The sequence below is a fragment of the Tachysurus fulvidraco genome, chromosome 6 (assembly GCF_022655615.1).
Source record: "Tachysurus fulvidraco isolate hzauxx_2018 chromosome 6, HZAU_PFXX_2.0, whole genome shotgun sequence".
Lineage (NCBI taxonomy): Eukaryota > Metazoa > Chordata > Actinopteri > Siluriformes > Bagridae > Tachysurus > Tachysurus fulvidraco.
In genome coordinates, this window is record NC_062523.1 from 24502688 (window position 1) to 24525794 (window position 23107).

A 23107-nucleotide genomic window follows, 5' to 3' on the forward strand; every position below is an offset into this window, starting at 1 on the left:
CTGAGTGCAGGGTAATATTGAAAATAAAACAGAGACTAAGCAAGAGAATGACTCAATGTAAGCTATGTGGTAATGGGGTTACTCACAGGCCATAGGCAGAGTTTAAATCCAGGCTGGTGATTTGCTGAGGTGGCTCTCCATCAACCCACAGCAACTGGATAACAAGCTCGGCCTGGTAACCAGGGGGCATCCAAATCATTCGATCTTTTACCCTGAGACAAATAATAATTGTTAATTATATATGACACAAATAAATTGATGGAGATGGACTCGATTTTGACAGTTTAAAACTAAAAACTGAATCTAAAGCGTCGCCCTGTTTGTCAGAAGAGCACGGCATCAAATCCTTTGCATCTGTGAGTCCCAGATAGCAAAATAATTGGCCCTGATTCCTGTGAGGAAAAACTATGTCCTTCTTTCTATTTCCCTCTGTCAATTAGTGAGACACTAACCAATTACATAAAGGGTAGAGCAGATAGATCTTCACCCTCGCTTTGTATCTGGCATATGATAAGGTAATGGAATGGGAAGTAGCAACAACCAAATTGGGAGGAGATTTCAGCTAACATGGCACCCCTCATATAAGGTTATGTGAGTTGTCACTCACTTTAGGCAGGGGATGCTGTCTCTCACACTATCTGGAGTGTTACTGCGCGGGCTGGGGGGCTGCGGTGAGTGAGTGCCCACATCTGTTACACACACTGTATTTTCTGTGTCTGATGGTGAAATTACATCCTCCATGTCACACTGAAGACGCACTTCCAAAGCCTAAAAGAATAAAAACACACATATCCAGAAATATATACAGTGCGTGTGTGAAAATAATGTGTCGCTTGGTTTTCAAACATATCCAGAGATTATTACATGCTGTGTGTGTGTGTGTGTGTGTGTGTGTGAGCTCTAAACTAATGCGTGTCTCACCGTGATCATGGTGTTGGCATCATGTTTGCTGAAGCGGTACAATATGACATGAGCACTGATGCCCACCACACAGAAGATGCGACTTTGGGGACACCAGCTGACCATCTGCACTGCGTAAGGATCCTCTTCCACCAGCTCTGCACTGCGGCCCCCTTCATTGCCCTTCGCCTTCTCAAACACCTTCGATGTCTTCAGCTTGTAAAGCATCTGCAGTGTGACTGACCAAAGAATAAGTCATTACAAGGTATTTACAATCATTTACTGTAACTGGCTGCTGATATAAATATAATAATCAATAAGTGATTCAGGTCACAGACATAAATGACTTCTTTTTATAAAAGCGTCTTAATGCTCTCGTATTTTTTGGTCCTTATATCCGTATATCGTCTCAAATATATACGGTATGATCTTTGAAAACTTTCTTAAAAGGTTTTGACATGGACCTCTAAGTGTAAGCATTTGATGAACATTGAAAGGTGGCATTGTACATTTAAAAGGGTAAGGCACTTACTGGCTGTGGCGTCCCAAAACTTTATCGATCCGTCTGCATGTCTGCACAAAGGCAATGAAGAGGTAGGACAAAGAGTAAGTGAACTATTGGGAATGTCTCCTGATGGGTTTCGGGTAGAAACGGGACCAAAAAAAAAAAAAATGCAGAAAGGGAGAAAGAAGCTGCGCAGCATGCAAATTCAATATTATTATTGAATTAATGCTGCCAAATGTGATCCATTTACCAATAAAGCCAACTGGGAGGGCACATTATTGACTTCATATGAAAAGAAACAAAATCCATAGACTCTTAGAATTGGGTCATTTCTTACCACAAAAGGTTCATGAGTGTGGTGAGTCACTATAATTGTAATTAGAGCATTATGGGTTAGTTTTGTATACACACATACACACACACACACACACACACACACACACACACACACACACACTTACCCTGTAATAATAATCTCTGGATATGTTTGAGAACCAAGCGTCCATGTGCCACCGCTCAACGGCCACTCCTGACAAGCAAAACAGAAACAACGCGAAAAGCAACATAATCATCATGATCAACATCCACCTCTAACCACCTTACCCCAGAGTGTGAAATAACAACAACACAGTCATACAGAGCTGCGTAATTACAAACAAATTTCAAAACGCAGCTTGCTGTTTCAGCCCTACAAGGCAGATTAAAAAACTACTGACATTATAATCAGCAATAAACTGATGTTAACCCTTTCAGACCAATAGCGTAGTTCATATTAAGATTCTTACACACATTTAAGGAGCTGTTGTGTCTCTGCATAGATGTTAACTGCCTAATATGTTTCTCTAAACATTAATGCCATTTGCAAATGTGAATCTATTCCATCCACCCATCCATCCATTTATCCCTCTATTTATCCATCCCTACATTCATCCCTTTATTGTCTATCCCGGGGGAACAAGGTGGGGCACACTCTAGACGGTGTGCCAATACATCACAAAGCACAACCTCAAATACACACTACAGACAATTTAGGGAAGGAATCGAAAGTACCTGGAGGAAACCCCTAAAGCACTAGAAGAACATGCAAACACCACAAACACCGAGCAAAGGCAGGAATCAAACCCCAACCTTGGAGGTGCAATGCAAACGGTGATTGAGATGAATTTCTACTTTTCCTCATCCTCCATCACTCTTACACTCCTTCCTCAGTTTTCTCTTCGAAACTGTAGGTTTGCATTCATTCTACCGTTTTATTGATAGCCATCCAGTTCATCAGGATGACACATCATAACAATATATGCATCATATGGCTTCTGTTAATATAAACAAAACAAGATGTAACACTTTCCTGAATGCTTCTATTGATGCTTCTTTGTCCATTGAGAACAACATTCTGCAGTATTTGTCCTGCAATGTCAGTGTTTTCAGTCCCGCTGTCCTCAACAAACAAAATAAGAGCTGACATTTTAGTTTTTTAAGCAGAGAATTAAGTTCTGTCTAATGAGACTTTTTTTTTTTTTAAGTTAAATGTATTTAGATTTTTTTATGCGTTGGCACAGAAACAAAAAGCTTATTGAAGTCTGCTAGTCATATGATAACTATGAAACCAACCAGGAACTTGTTCCTGTCAAACATAATGGCTCTTAGGACTCACCGCACTTAGTAACACAATATACACACACGGTGGTCATATTTCTGAATGTCATTGTGTTTTGCTGTGGCCTGACCTACAAGACCTACAAGATTAAAACACATGTCTAAATCACCACAATGTATGTCATCAATAAAGATAGGGAGCTGTACAAAACAATCCCCAGATACTGAATGATCGATGGTTCAGTGCCTTCCTACACATGACCCACACATTCATCTACATATGGCTGTGGAATGATGATCAAAAAACTTCTGAATTTGGCTGCCAAAGCTCCCTCATCATGTTCAGTATGATAGCAACCAGAACTTAACATTCTCTGATTTTTTTTCATCGTATAGTACACAGTTATAGAAGGGAAATTGTTTAGAATCAGACTATCTGGTGTCAATCAGTTGGGGATGGGTTTCCATTTAAGTCTTAAGGTTTCTTCCTCATATAAAATGTAGGTGTTTTTCTTGCCACTTCTGGCTTACCCATTAGGGATGCTTTTTGTAAGAATGGCCATTGTTAAAAGCACCCTTCAAATAACATTGAATAGAAATAAACAGAATTTTTCAATTTGCTCAATTCTCTGTATCTCTGTCAGTACTTGACAGAATACAAGTAGCACGTAGCTAAGCTTAGTTACCTTATGGCTGTAGCCAGTCTTTTTGTGTTTTGCTCCTATGGAGTACAGCACAGGGATGATGTCGGGGGGACAGTCGGCAAAATAAGCTGTGCATGTAACAGGAGACTCGTGGATGTCCATGGGGTAGGGGTTCTCAAAAATAGGGAAACTGGTAAAAAAAATGCAAAAACAGAAAACAAGTTGTAGTTTTATAGTCATCACAGCACAATTACAGTATAACATCTCTGATTATATTCCTGATGAATGTCTCAGATTATAAATGACTTTAAAATGTGATTGAATGCCTGCATCAAATTAAAGCATGTAGCAAAGGTAATCAATTCCAGCCTTATGATGGTAAAATTTAAATAAAAATATTAAGCAAGAACATCTACATACTGTAGTATACAGTAGCTACACTTTCCACAGAAAATTAAAGAAATTCTGGTGAAGTTCATGAGCACAATGGAACTGACAATTATTCACATTTTGTACTACACATTATACCCACAAGACCACCATTAACCTAATTAGGGATAAGCCATGGATATATGTTCCCTAGAGCTCTGATATACACACGAATAAAAAAAGGGATTGAGTCAAAATTAGTTTGAGGCTGACTGTTGCACAAAGTAATTATGTCTTTGTAACAGTGCGGAAAAGAAAACTCACAGGCTTCCTCTTTAAACATTTTCAGATGTTTATGTTTAACGACGTTCTCTAAGTGGTTTTGTGGCAAATTGAACAGCTGATGTTGGGCATCTTTAGAGAGCAACACTGTGTGCGCAGGGTTGACCTTGTCTCTGTCTTATAATAACAGCATGTTTAATTGACACCTGGGGCTGATGCTGAGAGACGGATCACTTGACGAACTGGCACGCACAGTGGCAGAGATCATGCTTTGCTCTGTTCTTTATGAACATCTCAATCCCACCCATGTGAATTTCACGTGGGTGCTGTGAGATATTTCTGCAGGTAAGAGGTGTGTGTGTGTGTGTATACATACTTGCTTTGTGTAAGATCAACCACGATGAAGTCCTTTTCCAGTAGCACAACCACTGCGTATGGCTCCTGCACCTCTGTAAGCACAAAAAAAAATTGTTTCTGAGCATGTAGTTCAAAGCCTTAATAGACTTTCGAAAAGGTCATGCTTTGTTCTAAAGTGCTCCACCTCACCTAAACAGCATCTGAACACCATAAAATCACCAAAACAATCCATGTTGCTCAAATATTATCATTACTTCTGGTCTCTATACAGTAGGTTTCACATCACACATCATATCGCATATAATGGTGTCTTCCATGTAATTTAATCCCATCAGAGAAAGTCTCCTAAGAAGTCGAGCCATTGAAATCAACAGTGCGGTGGTAAAGGGAGGCTGGTGTGTTAAGTGCAACATGATTCAAGTACTTAAAATGCCTGACGTACTCGAAGCCCACTCAGCCACTTCAACCATAATTATGAATCACACTTCCTCTTCTTTGCAGTTTCTAGTCACTTCTTACTTTTCAGTTGGTCCCCAATCAAAAGAAGTGAAGAAAATGGGAAAAGCGTAGCACTTTGGTAAAGTTCCTCAGTCTGTGTGTTCCTGTGTGCATGTAACAGCGATGATTGTGATTGTTATGACACAGCAGGTTCTTTAAGGTCTTGCTGAGTTTTCTATTACAACACAGTGTCAGGCCTTACTGTGTTATTATTATTAAACACATGCAAAGATGTTTCTTGCATGTGGACAGGGAATAGTGTCTCCATTTATTTCCTCAGTATAATTCAATACACGCATTTATTTCTTCTCACGATCCCTGATGAATATTTAAGGGTAATTGCACTTTCACAAACGTTCCCAGATACTTCAGATTCACTTCTGCTTTCCATCCCCAGATACATTAAAATCACTTACAAATCCAGTCACGTTACCTAACATTGTCCACTCTTGATTAGGTACAGGGACCACCTCACTCACTTTGAAGACACTAGAAACTAGATTTGGGTCTAATGAATTGGAAACATTTTTCTTTATGCTCCACTGGTTTGGAACACAGTGTATGGCATCCTCAAAATGTCCTATTCTCCTAAACAGCATGTGTCAAGACTTCCTGTGAGTCTCTAGAATGAATCATCAGCACAGCAAAGCAACATTCAGTATTCAGAGGACAAATACAGTGTATGTACAAGTCCAGTTGGCCACAACTAGATATTTGAAGAGTTCAGCGCAGGTGCTAAAAAGACTCTGGGGATTTGGTGATGTATGATGTAGTTACATTACACTAGATTTCAGGTTGACCATTTTGCATATATGAGATGTTTGACATTTTTTTGCAGTGCTTTGGAAATGCTTTTTTTTTTAAAGTGAGCAATCTTAATAAATCTTACTTTACGATTCCATGGGAAAAATAAAAGGTAATTTGGAAGCTGCTAATTAATTCTTTACGTAAATGTTTTCTTTGCTTCATCCTATTACAGATAATTACTATTCTGGCTTCTGTTTGTGCCTCTGATTATTTCCATTTCTATAATCCATTAACAAATGTGTTTCCAGAGCCAAACATTTTAAACAGGATGAAAACGAATAAAAAACTTTGATGAAATCAATCCAGTTAAATTCAGACCGTTCTGTTCAAGAAGAAAGGAATATAATTAATCAAAAGAGAAACAGAGGAAGCACAAGAAAGAACTTAGTAGTTCAGCAGAAAAGAAAAAATGTGTGTGTGTGTGTGTGTGTGTGTGTGTGTGTGTGTGTATCACCATTGAGATAAGGTGTCTCGCAGAGCACAAGGAACTCCACTATAGGATGGTCCATTTCCAGCACTGTGATTGCTTTGCCATGCATGATAGTCAGAGTGGGCCTTCTGCCTGCTTTATCATATGATAAACCTCCAGAGAAGATGACAAAAGGCTCACTGTTTAAACAGAAAAGAAGATGGAAAGAGAACAAATTAAAGTTACGATGACAATTTTTTTTTTTTTACACAATTATCTTATTAGTCACACAAGTGACAACAGAGCAGTGCATACAATCATACAGATACAGGTCAAGAGCTTTAGGAAATAATCATATCATCAAGCAACAGAGTGGAGTGAGCAAAAAGTGATGTCAATGTACTTTTACATGCCATACAGTTTGTTTTGTGTAGCTTTCTTCACTGACAAGAGTGAAATCTGAAGTTCTAACCCAATGCTGTCTTTCTGTCTTCCTGACCCTGACTCTTTTCCTCCATACCCTTGGGCTCTAGCCACGTTTCTCTACTCTCTTTCCTCAACCATAGACCTTTGCTGCTCTCTGTCTAATAAACCCAGGAAGACTTCTTGTCCTGCTACTTGGCTATCATATGTACAGTGCAGCATTGAGGAAGTGGTAGTGGTAGTGTTAGAACTCACAACTCGGCTCATATCTCACCTCTTACCGTGCTCTCCTGTCTAAATTCTCTTCTGACTTGGCTTCTCCAAGATGCCTTCAACAAGTAAAAGCTTGAAGTGTCTGCACAAAAACTCCACAACATCTTTTCTTTACTATTCAACTCTTGGCTCAACCTGCTTCATCCTCCCTGACTACTGAAGACACAGTAAATCACAATACTCTCTTGTTCACCCTCAGGAGTCTTGGAATTCAGAACAGCAATAGTTTGCTTCCTATCTGGAAGGTTGCTCATCTTAGGAAACATGGAGCGGATTGACATCTGCTATGCAGATTCTCCACTGGTGTCCCACAAAGCTTAGCACTTGGTCCTTTCCTTTTCTCTCTCTATACTCATTCTCTTGGTGAAGTTATATTCTCACATGGGTTCTCTTACCACTGCTATGCTGATGACACTCAACTCAACTTGTCCTTCCCTCCTTCAGATACCATGACTTCTGATCTTACGAAGTGATTCACCCCAGGCCAGGATCTTGCAATGTCCCTGCACAACATCTCTCATCTCTCCTTTGGCCCACTGCTTGCAACCTTGGGGTAACCATGGACCGACTGTCCTTTTCCTCCGATGTTGCTAATATGACACAATCATGTAGGTTTCTTCTGTACAACATTAGAAGTATTTGGCCATTTCCCTCTAACCCCAAATCTCTTATCACTCCTTGCAGTGCACCTCGCTCCCACAAATCTACTGCCACTGCGTGACTGGTCTTACCATCTCTCAGTTTAAGAGGTAGGTATACATCAAGACTCTTTTCTGTTCTGGTACTAAGGTGGTGGGATGAACTTCCCCTAGTATTCTAGGTCTATGACCTAATGAACCAGTGTTAATGTAAAGACTTGAAATCACTTTTGTATGTTGCTCTGGATAAGGGTATCTACCAAATGCCTTAAATATTTTAGTTCAGTTTGATGTGCTATGCAATGTGAGTTGCTTTTCTGCTCACCACAATTGTAAAGAGTGATTGTTTGATTTACCATAGGCTTGTATTGTGCTCCAACCAGTCTGGCTATTCTCTGTTCTCTCATCTGTAAAGTGTTTATTATCTAGCTAACTGCTTCTAGCTGGATGTGTGTGTGTGTGTGTGTGTGTGTGTGTGTGTGTGTGTGTGTGTGTGTGTGTGTGTGTGTGTGTGTGTGTGTGTGTGTGTGTGTGTGTGTGTGTGTTGTGTGTGTGTCTGTTTTTCAAATGATTGTTGTGTCCAGGAGTTTCTGAAGTACACAAACCGGTTTGTTCTGGCTACAGCAATCCTGCCATGGTTAAAGTCACATGTTAGATAATAGCATTAACAATAAAAGTGATTGACGTGTATCTATATTATTTTATTCAAAGTGTTGCTGACAAATGATTGGATGATTAGAGTATACAGGTGTACACATGTTTTTATTAAAGTGGCTGGTGTGTGTACTGTCATAGTGTAGTTATCTCTTGTCATAATTTACTGCAGAACAGAGACAGTATTTGGTGATGTCTGTCTCCCTGGCTCAGCTCTCGGTGCTGCTGAAACGCCTCTGCCTCATTAAATGTGACAGGGATTTAAGTGAGTAATTGATACCATTAGTACCGTCGACTCATGTCGACATATGCTAGTCTGAATTTGCTGGTTCACACAAAACACGTACACACAAAAACAATACATTTCCTCACAGCAGTGGTCAAAAAACCTCCTCACTGTGACATTCTACACCCCAACTGTGACCTCAAGCTGAAAATCTCTAGGAAGAACTACAACCACATTCAGAAGCTTTACAAGACTGAAAGCTCATTAAAACACACCCACCAAGCTCATTCCATCTGTAAGTGCCTTTTCTCAATTTAATACAACTACAAGCTGAACTTATAAAGCTCCCTGAGTCCAAGCTTGACATTTCCCGCAGCTCACGGACACCCGGTTATATTTGAGGTTAAACCCAAATCTTTAAAGCTTTTACCATTTAGACATCGGAGTCATTCTTTTAAGAGTAAAACCACACCTTTTACAGAGACAGTAAATTCAAAAGTGGCATCACACAATCAGAGAAGCTATTAAAGCAGAGGAGGGAGACTTCAACGTTTGCTAGCTTGCATCAGAATAAGCCAGTAGATCCTGCGTATATTTGTCTCCTGAGACAGAAAAACATGCATTTCAAGCCAGAACTGGGAGTTTTAACTGTCTCGTGACAAAATAAAACAGCAGGAAGAATATTGAGTGGGAGGCGGATACATCTGCCTCTCACTATGTGCAGGCATAAATTCCCTCATGGACACCCATAAACAATATATCCCATGATTCATTGGCTGCTAAAGCATGTGCTGCCTTGTGTGCAGTGTATAACGTGCAAGTTCATGATTTTCACCAAGTAAAAAATGGCTCTGTTTTGATGTAATTCTGCCATCAAAAAGTAACAATGATGCTTAAGCATCAGATATATGGCTTGAACCGTCTATTTTTAATAAATATTTATGCTATACAATTAAGTTTTATTCTTGAAACTTAATTCTAAAACATTTATCTAAGCTTTTTAAGGCACACTGTATTTTTATTTATTTATTTGTGTGTGTGACTACAACGGTCATCGGCCTATGTGCCTTAAAATTACAGAAAGCAGATAATGGGCCAGGTTTAGAAAAGACAAGTCTGTGGCAGAAAAAAATAAAAAATAAAAATAAAAATAAAACACAAGAATTTATTGGGCTGATTGGATCAATTTATAAGACAACATGTAAAAAACAAGGATTGAGTAGAAAGGGATGAAGGATGGAGAGGGAAAAAGGAGCAAGAAAAGAAACATGCCGTCTTCATTCATTCATTCATTCATTTTCTACCGCTTATCTGAACTACCTCGGGTCACGGGGAGCCTGTGCCTATCTCAGGCGTCATCGAGCATCAAGGCAGGATACACCCTGGACGGAGTGCCAACCCATCGCAGGGCACACACACTCACACTCACACACTACGAACAATTTTCCAGAGATGCCAATCAACCTACCATGCATGTCTTTTGACCGGGGGAGGAAACCGGAGTACCCGGAGGAGAACATGCAAACTCCACACACACAAGGCGGAGGCGGGAATCGAACCCCCAACCCTGGAGGTGTGAGGCAAACGTGCTAACCACTAAGCCCCCGTGCCCACATGCAGTCTTATCTAAAGTAATTATTTCTCCTTATGTGGAAAGATGTCTGTGGTAAGACATGCTCATATACAATAATAATGCCTACACGGTTAGAACAGCAAAACTAAACAGCTTTACAAATTAAATTCTTTTTATATGTATTTGATCAGTGATTCACCCTATTAGCACTAAATAACATGTACAAGATTTATATTAAGATGACAGAAATAAGCTTTAAGTAGGGCACCATATCTTTTAACGTGCACTAGACCTCTAACTCTTCCCCATGCTTGATAGGGCTCAAAATACACATATCTATATTTCTAATTAAATTTGACTGAACTGAAAGAGATAATAGTCTAGACACACAGTGGAAAACATTGAAATCCACAGAGCTACTGAAAGAATGAGTGGGATTTAATTTACAAACTTATCAACACATAGCAATTCGCAGAATATAAATTTATTCAACAAGTTGGTCCTGAACTTCTATTTTACCTCAGCTACTTCACACCTCGCGTCTGTATACGTAAAACTTTGTGTAAACTTTCTCTTACAAAACAACAGTCTATCCAACAATGTTTAAGGCCGACAACAATAGCAGACCATTAGTAGCTATAACTACCAATAGTTTTGTGGGGAAAGGTCAAAAAAAGTTCCCTCGACACATTATCAGTATTTTAATTTAAGCAGAATATTGCATTATAAAACCTACAGGATTTCCGTAAAGGTGTTTTTTTTTAATAACATAGATACCATTCATTTATAAATGACAAAAAATTAATCCTAGCTGTTATTTTAAAATTGAATGATTACAATTGTCTGAAGACACCAGCAAAGATGTGTAAGCTAGAAGAAGCAACGACTCTATAAATAAAAGCAGAAATCTTTCCTAATTTTGAAGTGATCAGTACAACAGTGTTTAGCATTTGTAAGACGCCCTTATACAAAGTGAATTACATTTATCTTGTTTATACTGGTGAGCAATTGAGGGTTAAGGGCCTTGCTCAGGGGCCCAGGAGTGACAGCTTGGTGTTCCTGGGATACAAATTCACAATCAGTAACCCAACATCTTAACCACTGAGCTACCACTTCCCTTCCCTGTAGTATAGGACTACAGAAGCAAGCCTCTGATGGTACGGTAGCAGCACGCAGGTCTATGTGTGACTTGGTGTTTACCTGTTCCTGCAGGTCTTGTACTCCACCTTGAGAATCGGCTTACATGATTCTTTCCTGCCGTCTCTCTGAGATTTACCTAAAATACGATGGCCAGGGAGCAGAGAAAGAGGAGAGTCAGTGCACCTGTAAATTACTTGCTCCTGGCTGTCTCGCACACACACAAACTCAAAGCATACACCGACTTTCTGTCCTCCAGCTCAGGTTCTTGGTGAAGGTGCAGACTCCAGATTCTTAAATAGTGCTGGAAGATGATTCATGTTTGTCAGCTTTAGCTGTGTATGTGTGTGTGGTGTATAATCCTAGTGTGAAAATAAATAAATAGATAGATAAATAAGACATCAGAGCAATAAACTGATTATAATAATACTGATTATAATAATACTGACTAACTGAGGTATCTAGCTAATGAAAAATATCATCACACTATTATATGACATCATATAAAACAGAAAGCAGGATTCTGGCACAAATTGTAGCTATTAGAAATGATGTGAGAGCATTTACAGATACATCTTACTATTAAGACCCAGAAGTACATAATGTAGTGTGTAGAATGTAATGTCTATGTCTATGTTAAAACAAAAGTGTTGTTGTAATGTTATGATTAGTGTGTGATGTATATTGTTGGAGATCGTTCAGTTTGAGATGGATGAGGGTCTGCGAAAGGTGCATGTAGTTTTGAAATGTGTGACATAAAGAGACACAACTACCAGAAATGTTGTGAATATAGGATCAGAAGGTGATGTTTCGTTTGTGAAAGTGGTGCTTCACCGTGAGGGAAGGTGAGTTGGAAGGGTTTGGTTGTGTTTCTCAGGTTCCACATGGTGAGACTTCCATCGGAGTGACTGCACATGAACTGCCGTCCTTCATGATGCCAACTAACAGAGTGGATCGCCTAGAGTGAGAGAGATAGGTAGAGCAAGAAAGAAAGATAGTCGGGGGTATCGAACATTATTTACAGTCTATAAGGGTAAGAATATGAATACAAAATAATGTTATTAATATACGTATAAGCAATACGTTTTATTTGGATGTTATGAGCTTCATATGTGCAAATATAATCAAAACAAAACAAAATAAAATAAAAACATGCACCCATACACACACATTGACAGGGATAAGGATAGGCAGAAATAGTAGTTTCACATTGAGAGGAAGTGAAGGTATTAAAGGCCAGAAAATGGCAAGAGAGCGAGCAGACAACACAATCAAAGAATAAGATCCAGAACCAGATACTGCAAAGAGAATTGTCCTGTCCAGCTTCACAAGTGACGACTCAATAACACTCACACCTAATTACAGTGCCATCATCTAGAGAGTCATACGTTTGTCAAATTCACCCAGTCGATACACCATTTTAGAGGTTGTACACAAAAAGAGATCCAGCAGGAAAATAGAGCAAAAAGACCCGAGTCGCTTGGCAACCTGTCGCTTCGTGCTTATAATCCGATAAAATCGATCAAAAATTTTATTTATGAATCAGATTGGCATTAGCTAAAAGGTTTTTCACCTATTATTAAGGATTATTACTGAGCATTATAATATCAGATAAGGCAGGAAGTGCTTTATAGGCAACTGTTTATTAACGACCTGACCTAACGTTCTAGTGTTAGCTAGCTAGTCTGCAAAGACCGAGCTCCTCCAACCAATTATCAGTGATTCTGAAACCCAACAGCAAAAATCTTCCACATTGTTTTTGCAGTCAGGAAGGCTGATGTCAGAAGGTCGTTTCATATTCAGGGGTCTTTATAACAGTTTTATGTACTTGATGTATTTGATATAATGAATTTCAAACCAAACTATGAACAGAATGATATATATATAGGACGAAGGACGAAGGGCGAGCCTGTTACACTGTTATCAGGGAAGACACAACGGAAGAATAGCAATTTAAAACTGCTCATTTAAGCAATTGAAAAAGTTCAGTAGAAAGGTCTATGCATGAACTTCACACTATTTCGCAAGAGGGAGGCATTTGGTATCCAGCCTGCTTTCAAATCCCATAATGCCTACTTCTGATCAATAGACCCAACCCCAGATCTTTGTGTTCTTTCCCCTTGCATAACAAATTTTATATCCTGTTTAAATGCTGAGGCAAAAAAAAAATCTTCTGTAATCTCATTAAACCTATAAGAACATGAGAAGCTGTTTAACGACACAAGAACAAATCCTTTTATTTTCCCTCTTTGGGAAATATATCTGCATGTCCTTCCTAGTGGAAAATTTAGGTGTGTGTGTCTGAGTCTGTGGCTTTGGCTGTAATCCATGAATGAATCCCTGCTCTGGATCTCCTTTCTGCTTCTGTATATGAGGTTTATTTAGAGATTTCCTGTTGAAATTAGCACACTGAGGCTCGGTGCTCCCCAAGGAAGAATGTGAAGGAAGAGCTATGACATTTGTTGGCCCATGCATAAACCTCAAAGCAAGTTCCCCGATCCCAAAAGACCTATAAGCTACATTTCTCATCTCTGTTGCTATGTAAAATATTAAAAATGACTGTATGAGAGTAAATTTATCTTCTAGCAAAGTTTTGAATGAAAAGGAGGCATGTAGTAATGAGGCGTAAATACTAACAAAGCTTGTTTGACAGTCTGCTACACCACTAAACAAGCACAACTAAAAACAACTCTGCATAAGCAGACAGTGGTAGAATTATCATACTGAATGACTCTTAAAGGGACACATGACCTAATGTTTGCAAACAGTGAGCATAAAGCTTTACCCAACACTATTGCTACAAGCTTTACAAAATACAAACTGCTCGAGAACAAAAATGTATCCACTGATAAGTAAATATACAGGTGAAGTCACAATCTACAGATTTCATATTAGCAAACTATAGTTTTGCCAAGACATCTACTTTCTGAATAATGACGCCTGAGATAGGCACAGGCTCCCCGTGACCCGAGAAGTTCGGATAAGGGGTAGAAAATGAATGAATGAATGAATGAATGAATGAATGAATGAATGTTTACAGACAGATTGTTTCACTTCACGATCATGTCACAATTCCAGTGGGTTTACACACTTAACTCTTATCACTTAAGAAACAAAAACACAAAATACCAAACTATGCCTTAAACATCTTGGAAAATTTCAGAAAATGATGTCAAGCCTTTAGATAATAAACTTGTAATTAGTTAAGTGGTGAGAATAGGAATTGTTCCTGAGGGTGTATTTTAAGCCTCTTTTCTTAACCTCATGGGAAAGTCATAAGGATGTAAGCTAAGACCTCAGGGGAAAAAAACACTGGCTCTCTACAAGTCTGGTTTATCCTTGGAGGAAATTTCCAAATGCCTTAAGTTACCACATTTATCTTTTCAAATTATAGAACCAAAGAATAAGAACCTTAGGTCCATACAGTGATCGCACACATTCTGTCTCAATGTAGTTTGGCACGAAAAGTGCAAATCGATTCCAGAACAAAGAACCTTGTGAATATGCTGAAGGACACAGCCAAACCCAGTATCTATATTCACAGTAAAACAAGTCCTACAATGACCTAAAATGCTGCTTAGCAAGGAAGAAGAAACTGCTCAAACACCACTACAAAAAAGATTGACTACAGATTGCCCGTGGAGACAAAGATCTTACTTTATGGAAAACTGTTCTCTGGTCTGATTAAACTTTTTGCCCATAATAACCATTGTTACAGTATGTTTGGAGAGAAAATGGTGAGGTTTACAAGCTGAACAAAACATCCTAACTGTGTTGTGCTGCAAGAGGGAGTGTTGCACTTTAGAAAACAAAGGGCATAATGAGGAAGGTAAAGTATGTGGAAATATAAACAACCTTAGACAACAGCCAGAAAGTCTAAATGGATAATAACCTCACACATGCCTTCAAAGTTGTGGCTTTGGAGAATGGCTAAAGGCAGTGTCTCCGATTTGTGAAAGCCAATGTTGACATATAAAATAACCAAAACAAACACGCCCCACACCCAAATGGGTCCCACCCCTGTATCGATAGCTCCGCCCACACATACATATGTAACCCAGGTGACTAAAGGAAGGAAACGTGTCTTTGTCATAGCTGAAGGGAAGAACAATACGATTGCAGATAAACAAACAAGCAAAAATGACACACAAGCATAATCATGTAAAGGACAAAGGCATATATTAGTTCTGCGTAACAAAGCAAAACCAACGTTACTCACCTATCGAGAAGGAAAAAAGCGCCTCGGCGTCTTAAGTAAAGTCGAGTTTCCCGAGTCAATAACTCCTGAGCTAAACGCTGTTACTACACAAAACGCGGTTGTAGCTGCCTCTCTACATTACTACGATAGAAAAGAGGTGTTATTTGTGTAGTAACAGCGTTTAGCTCAGGAGTTATTGACTCGGGAAACTCCAATCTGTGAATATGTGGCCAACTTCCTGCTCCTTCAGTTCTCTCCAGTGCTGGAAAGCTGATCCTATATTAACACGTCCTACTTCTTGCCTTATCGTAAGCCTTTCTTCGCTTTCTTTCTTTGTTTTTATCCTCCATGTCAATGTTAAAACCGCTTTCTGCTAATGTCACACATGCGCACTGAACACTCTCTCCGCCGCATATTGACAAGCCCCGCCCCTTTCTGTTCATTGGCTACACGTTTGTTTTGATTTTTGTTTTGATTTTTGTTGAGTATTCGGCCCGACTCAATTTTCTGAAGCATTTCTCAAAAATCTGAGACCCTACCTTTAAAGCGGCCTTCACACTGCACACGACAAACGGACACGACTGTCAGATTTGGCCCCTTAGTGACAGTCGCACGTAATGTGCAATATGATCGTGCAGACGTCAACATGGGAGAGAAGCGTGATTCTCGCGGTCTCCAAACACTCGCTACTTTATGATCCAACTCTTGAATCATACAGAGATGCTTACAGGAAAAATGAAGCATGGAAGCGTGTTACTGAAATGGGCTAAATGTTTGCAAACTTAATTAGCATTTATCATGGTGAATGAAGTTAGGAGTACAAACAATCAATGCAATCCAGAATACTTTTTGAGGAAACATGGGAACAACATTAAAAATAATACATATCATAACACATATCATAACACAATATAAATATTAATAATTTATTACTTTTTTTTATCAATAACAATGTATTTAAAACAAAAAGATTGTTTTGGATAAAGTTTAAAAATTACTGAAGTTTATGTTAATACTTTTTAATAATTCTTATCACCTCGCGCACACGAACCTGATTGGACAACATTGGAATACATCACATCCGGTCGGCATATCGGATGCGGTGTAGTCGCAAAAGTTCAAATTTTTTAACGGATCCAACGCTCAAAACGGATCCGAAAATTACGGATCCGCAGATGGTCGGCACCTCACGCAGCGACCTTGCGACTCTCCATATGAAATGACTTCCGGTTTACCGGCGGTCATTTGTCGTGTGCAGTGTGAAGGCGGCTTAAGGATAACAAGTTGTAGGTTTTGGACTGGCCATTCCAAAGATCTGACCTCAATTCATGGGCAGAACTTAGAAAAGTGTACGTGAGCAAGGAGGCTTAAAACCCCGACTCAGTTGCACCAGTTCTGTCTGGAGGAATAGGCCAAAATTCCAGCAACTTATTAGAAGCTTGTGGAAGGATACCCAAAATGTTTAAAGGCAATGTAACCAAATACTAACTAAGGGTATGTAAACTTCTGACCCACAGGGAATGTAATGAAAAATAAATGCTGAAACAAATTAAAAATAAATGCTTAAAAATTATTCATACATTCTTAAAATAAAGTAGTGATCCTAACTGACCTAAGACATCGAATGTTTTCTATAATTAAATAATTTTATGTAAATTTTTAATATGCACTATGAATTGAAATTTATACTCACAAGACCATAAGCATTAATCTTATATAGGGGTCTCTAACATTAGGGGTCATGACTTAATTGGGGCAAGGGGCTGCTTGATTTAGAAATAAAGTCATGAGAAAAACATAGGCTTCTCCTTTTTTTTAATCACAATTTCACAAATGAGTTTATTTAAAAATGAATACATGCACATTTATTTCAAACTATAACGATTTTGAGTTATTGGGAAACATTTTGAAGTCACATGTAAATGAAGAGTGCATGTGCTACTTTTAGCTGTCATTTTCACTTTCCTGACAAAGCCCAGCACAGGCACCACAGGTGTTGTGGATCGCCAAAAGACAAATGGCAGCAGTGCGGGAAAGCAAAATCACAGCAAGTAGATGGCAGCTAATCAGAGCGTTGCTACACATTGCTCACCCTTTCTAGAGAGAGAGAGCTGCGTTGGGTGCAGTGAAATTCGTTTGGCTAAGAAGCTAATGCGCAATTCTTTGTCTACCTCACAAATCTTGCCGGAGAAACGGACGACGAGGACTTGCTGCACACCACCAGCTCCCTGGTCTCCCTGGGTATAGCCTTGTCACCATACAGCCTTCTCCAAGCTATGCTATGCCACCATTGCTACCTAACTTTTGTCTACAATATCTTCATTCCTTCTAAGCTACACTTTAAATCTTATTCAGTTTTGCACCTTGACAAAATTATCACAGACTGTTCACTGTGACCTGAGTTCTCTGTATCTGTGTTCTGCACCTTGCAGCCTGACTGCCACACCATCTACATCTAACATTGAGAGAGTGTGACTCGGAGGAACAAGAGGGTTCAAGAAACGGATTTTGAAATAATATCAAACATTCACAAGTGTGATATGGTAAATAACAAGGAGTCCTGAGGTCATAATGTGTGTGTATATATATATATATATATATATATATATATATATATATATATATATATATATATATATATATATATATAATTTTCATCAGAAACATGGAAATCTATAAGGTTCCTTTTACTGTACATTAGAAGACAAAGCTTAGAGTTTGACACAGCATCTCTAAAATCTATTCTCCTGCAATACCAGGGTGAATAATGAAATATTTAAAAGACGTATTTGGAAATAACCGGGTTAGGCTAGTGAGCTAATCTTCGTCTTACATGCTCTTCCACTACATCCAAAGTAACTAAAAGGCTATGGAAATTCATTCCACCACTGACCAGCGGATTCATTTGTTCCATGCATATTTGCTTTCCGTTTGTGAAGATAGCCAGCTCACATAAACACCTCTCCCGCTGAGTGATCTATCATCTTTCTGAACTGTCACCCAAACTGTGATATGCCATTAGCATAAAGTGAAGAGCCTGTCATGGAAACATCTTCTTGATCTCTTTTAATCCTCTACACAAGGTTGATTTGGTGTCTCCAGACAGTTCACGTCATTTTCTTTTACTAGTGCAAATATTTGCTGTACATAACATCCAGAATTGGCGCATCAAACCTATCACGATGTAAACACCAACCTGCTTTTATTCAATCAGTTACATGTTTGCTTCATTGCAATACTTTCTATTAATTTATAGTTCTGTTTAATGTTTAATGTTGTGGAACATGTTTAACGAAGATATCGTGCACATCTATACAAACACTGCACACAACGCTAATGTCAGATATGAGATTTGAGCATTCAATAGCACTGTGGAAAAATTGGTTTTAAATCTGTCATCTTTCTACAACACTAATAAATAAAATGTACCTCTCAACAGGAAACCAACAATAATACTTTACTGATGTGGAAATTCAACCTTGTGACATTGATCAACCTGAACGTTACTTGCAAAGAAAAACACAGAGATGAATTTGAAACCATTATCTGCGCGATTCAATGAGCTTTAAGAAGGATTTTTAAAACATATTTACAGTTGCACTGATAAAATATGAGCAGAAAAGCTCATAGCTCTTTCATATTTTGTCTTTTACGTGATAGAATATGGCTATTATGCATTGGAGAATTTAGTAAAAAAAAATAAATAAATAAATAAATTATGAAAGTACTTTATTTCAGTTTTATTTCAAACGTACACCCAATTGGTTATGACGTTCGGCTCTGTCTCGATGAGTCGAAGGTTACAGCAAGAGCACATACGTTCGTTCTGTTCAACCGCCTGCGTTGAACGGATTCGTTGGTCAAGCTGTTCTCACTGCACCGTGATCACTAATCCAATAACCTTTATTAATTATTTTCTATAAGGAAGCAAGCCATCTGTTTTTGTTTTTGCTGTTTAGAGTGTGTAGCAGAACAGTGGCACAGTGGCACAGTGGGTAGCACATTGCAGTATTAGTGTACATAGTCATGAGCTTAGGTGCACGCTTGGATTGTGTGCATGCCCTCTGTGGGCTTCCTCAAGGTTCCCTGGTTTCCTACAATCTTCCAACGTTCCAGTGGGTGGATGAGCTAAGATAAATTGCCACTAGATGTGAATGAGTGTTTAGTCTTCAGTGTTTGGTAGGAATGTCATTTCACTGTTAGTCTCAGTTTTTTATGTTGGGCAGCTTATTCTATAAAACTTGTGTTTCTTTTAACAATCTCATGCTTTCAGAAATAAAGATGGGACTGGATGGTACCAGTGTTGGATACAGTACAATATATATTTTATACTTTTAGTATCTTTCAACTGTAAACATGAATATAGTATACCAAAGATATTCATTCATTCATTTTCTACCGCTTATCCGAACTACCTCGTGTCACGGGAAGCCTGTGCCTATCTCAGGTGTCATCGGGCATCAAGGCAGGATACACACTGGACGGAGTGCCAACCCATCACAGAGCACACACACTGATTCACTCACGCAATCACACACAATTTTCCAGAGATGCCAATCAACCTACCATGCATGTCTTTTGACTGGGGGGAGGAAACCGGAGTACCCGGAGGAAACCCCCGAGGCACGGGGAGAACATGCAAACTCCACACACACAAGGCGGAGGCGGGAATCGAACCCCCAACCCTGGAGGTGTGAAGCAAACATGCTAACCACTAAGCCACCGTGCCCCCCTACCAAAAATATAAGGTACATAATTGGACCTTAAGATCAACTTCTTAGGTGAAATAAACCTAGACTGAGAAATTCAAAACCCACAACAGTGAAAGTTCCGATAGATCAACTTACAAAACTTTTTTATGAATCTTTTTTTTTTGACTTACGATTTTATGATGGACAACAGCGATATGACAAGCTTGTAAAACCATTTGAAATTTCACACGGCAGGCAGTCATAGCAGTGTATGTGGTACGATACATCGGGCTCCCAACTTGTTGCCTTGTGAGATGCCTCGACTCAGTCTTGCTAGCAATCTACAGGGTCAGATGTCACAGTGTTATTGTGCACATTTTCTTCTGTTTTTTGCTCCTGTATCATCACTATTCTAGTCTCGTAGCCATCAACAATCTAACGTTGATAAAGTATGCAGACATTGGACAGAATCTTAGCAAGTACTTCAATACATGTATGATATGTATGATGACGTAGCTTTATCAATTTAGGTTAAAGGATTATTTAAGGATTATTTAGTGAACAAACTTTCTACTAGATTGCATTTGTCAAATGCACTGTAATTTGTAATTATTAATAAATTACAGTACACTACCCCATACTTATCAACATTCTTTAAGACTCATTGGTAGGCTAGGTCATATTTTCTAGTCACTGGGACGCATCTCAGGAACTAGCTGAAATGATAGACATTAAACTTTGAATGTGAAAGTGCACCCTAATCACACATTCACTATTTTACACCATTCTGTAGTATAAATAGTGTTAGTAGTGTGTTTACACTAAACAAGTACCTCAGCACTCACAGTTTTGCTTTTACTCTCACTATATGTGAAAAATGTTTCAACATTTTCGACACTCTGATGGCTGAGACATCTTTCAAATGCCTTGTTAAATGCCTTGTTCAAATGCCAACATTTAAAAAAGAATCACAGAATTCTGTTGACGAAAGCTGTCGACAGGGAAACGGCTTATATTTCCACACAGATAGTGCCTATAAAATTCATACATACGCTATAGTACATATGGCAGAGAATTATTCATTCATTCATTTTCTACCGCTTATCCGAACTTCTCGGGTCACGAGAAGCCTGTGCCAATCTCAGGCGTCATCGGGCATCGAGGCAGGATACACCCTGGACGGAGTGCCAACCCATCGCAGGGCACACACACACATTCATTCACGCAATCACACACTACAGACAATTTTCCAGAGATGCCAATCAACCTACCATGCATGTCTTTTGACCGGGGGAGGAAACCGGAGTACCCGGAGGAAACCCCCGAGGCACGGGGAGAACATGCAAACTCCACAAACACAAGACGGAGGTGGGAATCGAACCCCCAACCCTGGAGGTGTGAGGCGAACGTGCTAACCAATAAGCCACCGTGCCCCCTGGCAGAGTATTAGCTCACAGTAAATATTACTGTATGTAATTTGCGACACAGCTTGAGTCTTGGGATATATTTTGTTTAGTTGACTTTCTAGTTTTATTTTTGGGTTGTTCGTGGTCTACAACCAAACTAATGATCATCACTCATGTTGAAGAAGGGTTGAGCAATTGGGAATATATTTGCATATTTTTTTTAACACTGATAATGGGAGTTCAGCTCTGCATGCATTATTCAGTGTTTTGCTCTGCAGCCTGAGGACTCCGCACTTGCCCTAACAAGTCTTGATATTGTGTTGTGAGAGGGCATCACATGTCATCTGACCAATAAATGCTCAATACTAATTACTAAATACTCAATAATTTTTAAATCAGGTTTTAATGTAATGAAAAATAATGCTTTTCTGAAACTCTTAATTAATTCAATGTTCACTTGGAACTGTTTCCAACTGTGGGGTTTGGGCGTTTCCATGGGAATAAGATCTTTATTGTAAGATTAATATTTTGGCTGTGTTCTGCGTCTGTCTTCCTCTCTCAAGTCCTCTCTTTCATTATAAAATCACTTTCGCACACACTGCTTTGCAAGACACACATCAAAACTAGCAATTACCAGACCCCTAGACGCTTCCACTTAGAGACATCAACAATCGCTCGTGGAGCTCCTTTATGGGAGAGAAAAAAACAAAACCTTCTTTCACTGCAAGAACTACAGGACACCAGGGCGCTGTCACCACATAGAGTTTTTGAAACACACATTACCGGGTCAGAGAAAGACACAAGTTTGGAAACCTCATTGTGCAAGTAAATGCCTGACTTGTTGAAGAGAGCACTGATGATTGAATAGGAACCGAATTGTGGCAGCTCATTGTACAAGGAGGTCCTCTTCCACAAATGAAGTAGACTGAAGCCTCAGGCACGTGCCAGGCTTCAGTTCCATACACACACACAAACATACACACACTCACACACACATGCTTGATACAATCAGCAGAGTCAGATTTGAAAAACGTGACTTTCATTTAGCAGTGTTTTTGAATCCATACCAATAGCTGCTGCCAAATCTGCAGAGCTGAGCACAAGGGATTATTTATACAGGAAGCAAGAAAAAAAATTGTAGTAATGCCTTCATTTTTTGTTGTTTCCCCTTCAGTGTTCAGTCCCAAAGCTGAAACGAAACCAATTTTTAGGCATGTTTTAGGACAGCATTGACGCCACAGATACTCTCACCTCATCATAGTAAATTCGGAAGTCAGCTCTTTTGGCTCGCAGGTCCCACATCACTATAGTGCCGCTCTCAAAGCCAATCAGCAGCTGAGAAAAAGAAGGATTCACAGAAAGGTATTTTTAAAAAGCATGGCATACAGAAACAGTAAAATGGACCTGGACCAGGCATGAACAAGGTCAGAGCTTTTAACAATATCTCATCTACACTGATTTTGATGTCAGATTGTGAGAGTAAGAACATCAACACCTTGTAGTAACACATACTCTAAATGT

General features: G+C 39.1%; 1 protein-coding gene across 11 annotated transcripts in view; it reads right to left on the reverse strand.

Annotated features, from left to right (window-relative positions):
* stxbp5l (syntaxin binding protein 5L) overlaps positions 1–23107 on the reverse strand; it is a 138481-nt gene that overhangs the window by 31688 nt on the left and 83686 nt on the right. For all 11 annotated transcript variants that reach the window (XM_047815247.1, XM_047815245.1, XM_047815244.1 and 8 more), the window contains exons 7-17: positions 22838–22921; positions 12126–12249; positions 11355–11430; positions 6413–6567; positions 4673–4745; positions 3688–3835; positions 1867–1934; positions 1433–1473; positions 922–1139; positions 608–768; positions 87–212 (exon numbers count right to left, since the gene is read on the reverse strand). In XM_047815247.1, coding sequence (XP_047671203.1) covers positions 87–212; positions 608–768; positions 922–1139; positions 1433–1473; positions 1867–1934; positions 3688–3835; positions 4673–4745; positions 6413–6567; positions 11355–11430; positions 12126–12249; positions 22838–22921 — 1274 coding nt within the window. The remainder of the gene's footprint in view (positions 1–86; positions 213–607; positions 769–921; positions 1140–1432; positions 1474–1866; positions 1935–3687; positions 3836–4672; positions 4746–6412; positions 6568–11354; positions 11431–12125; positions 12250–22837; positions 22922–23107) is intronic.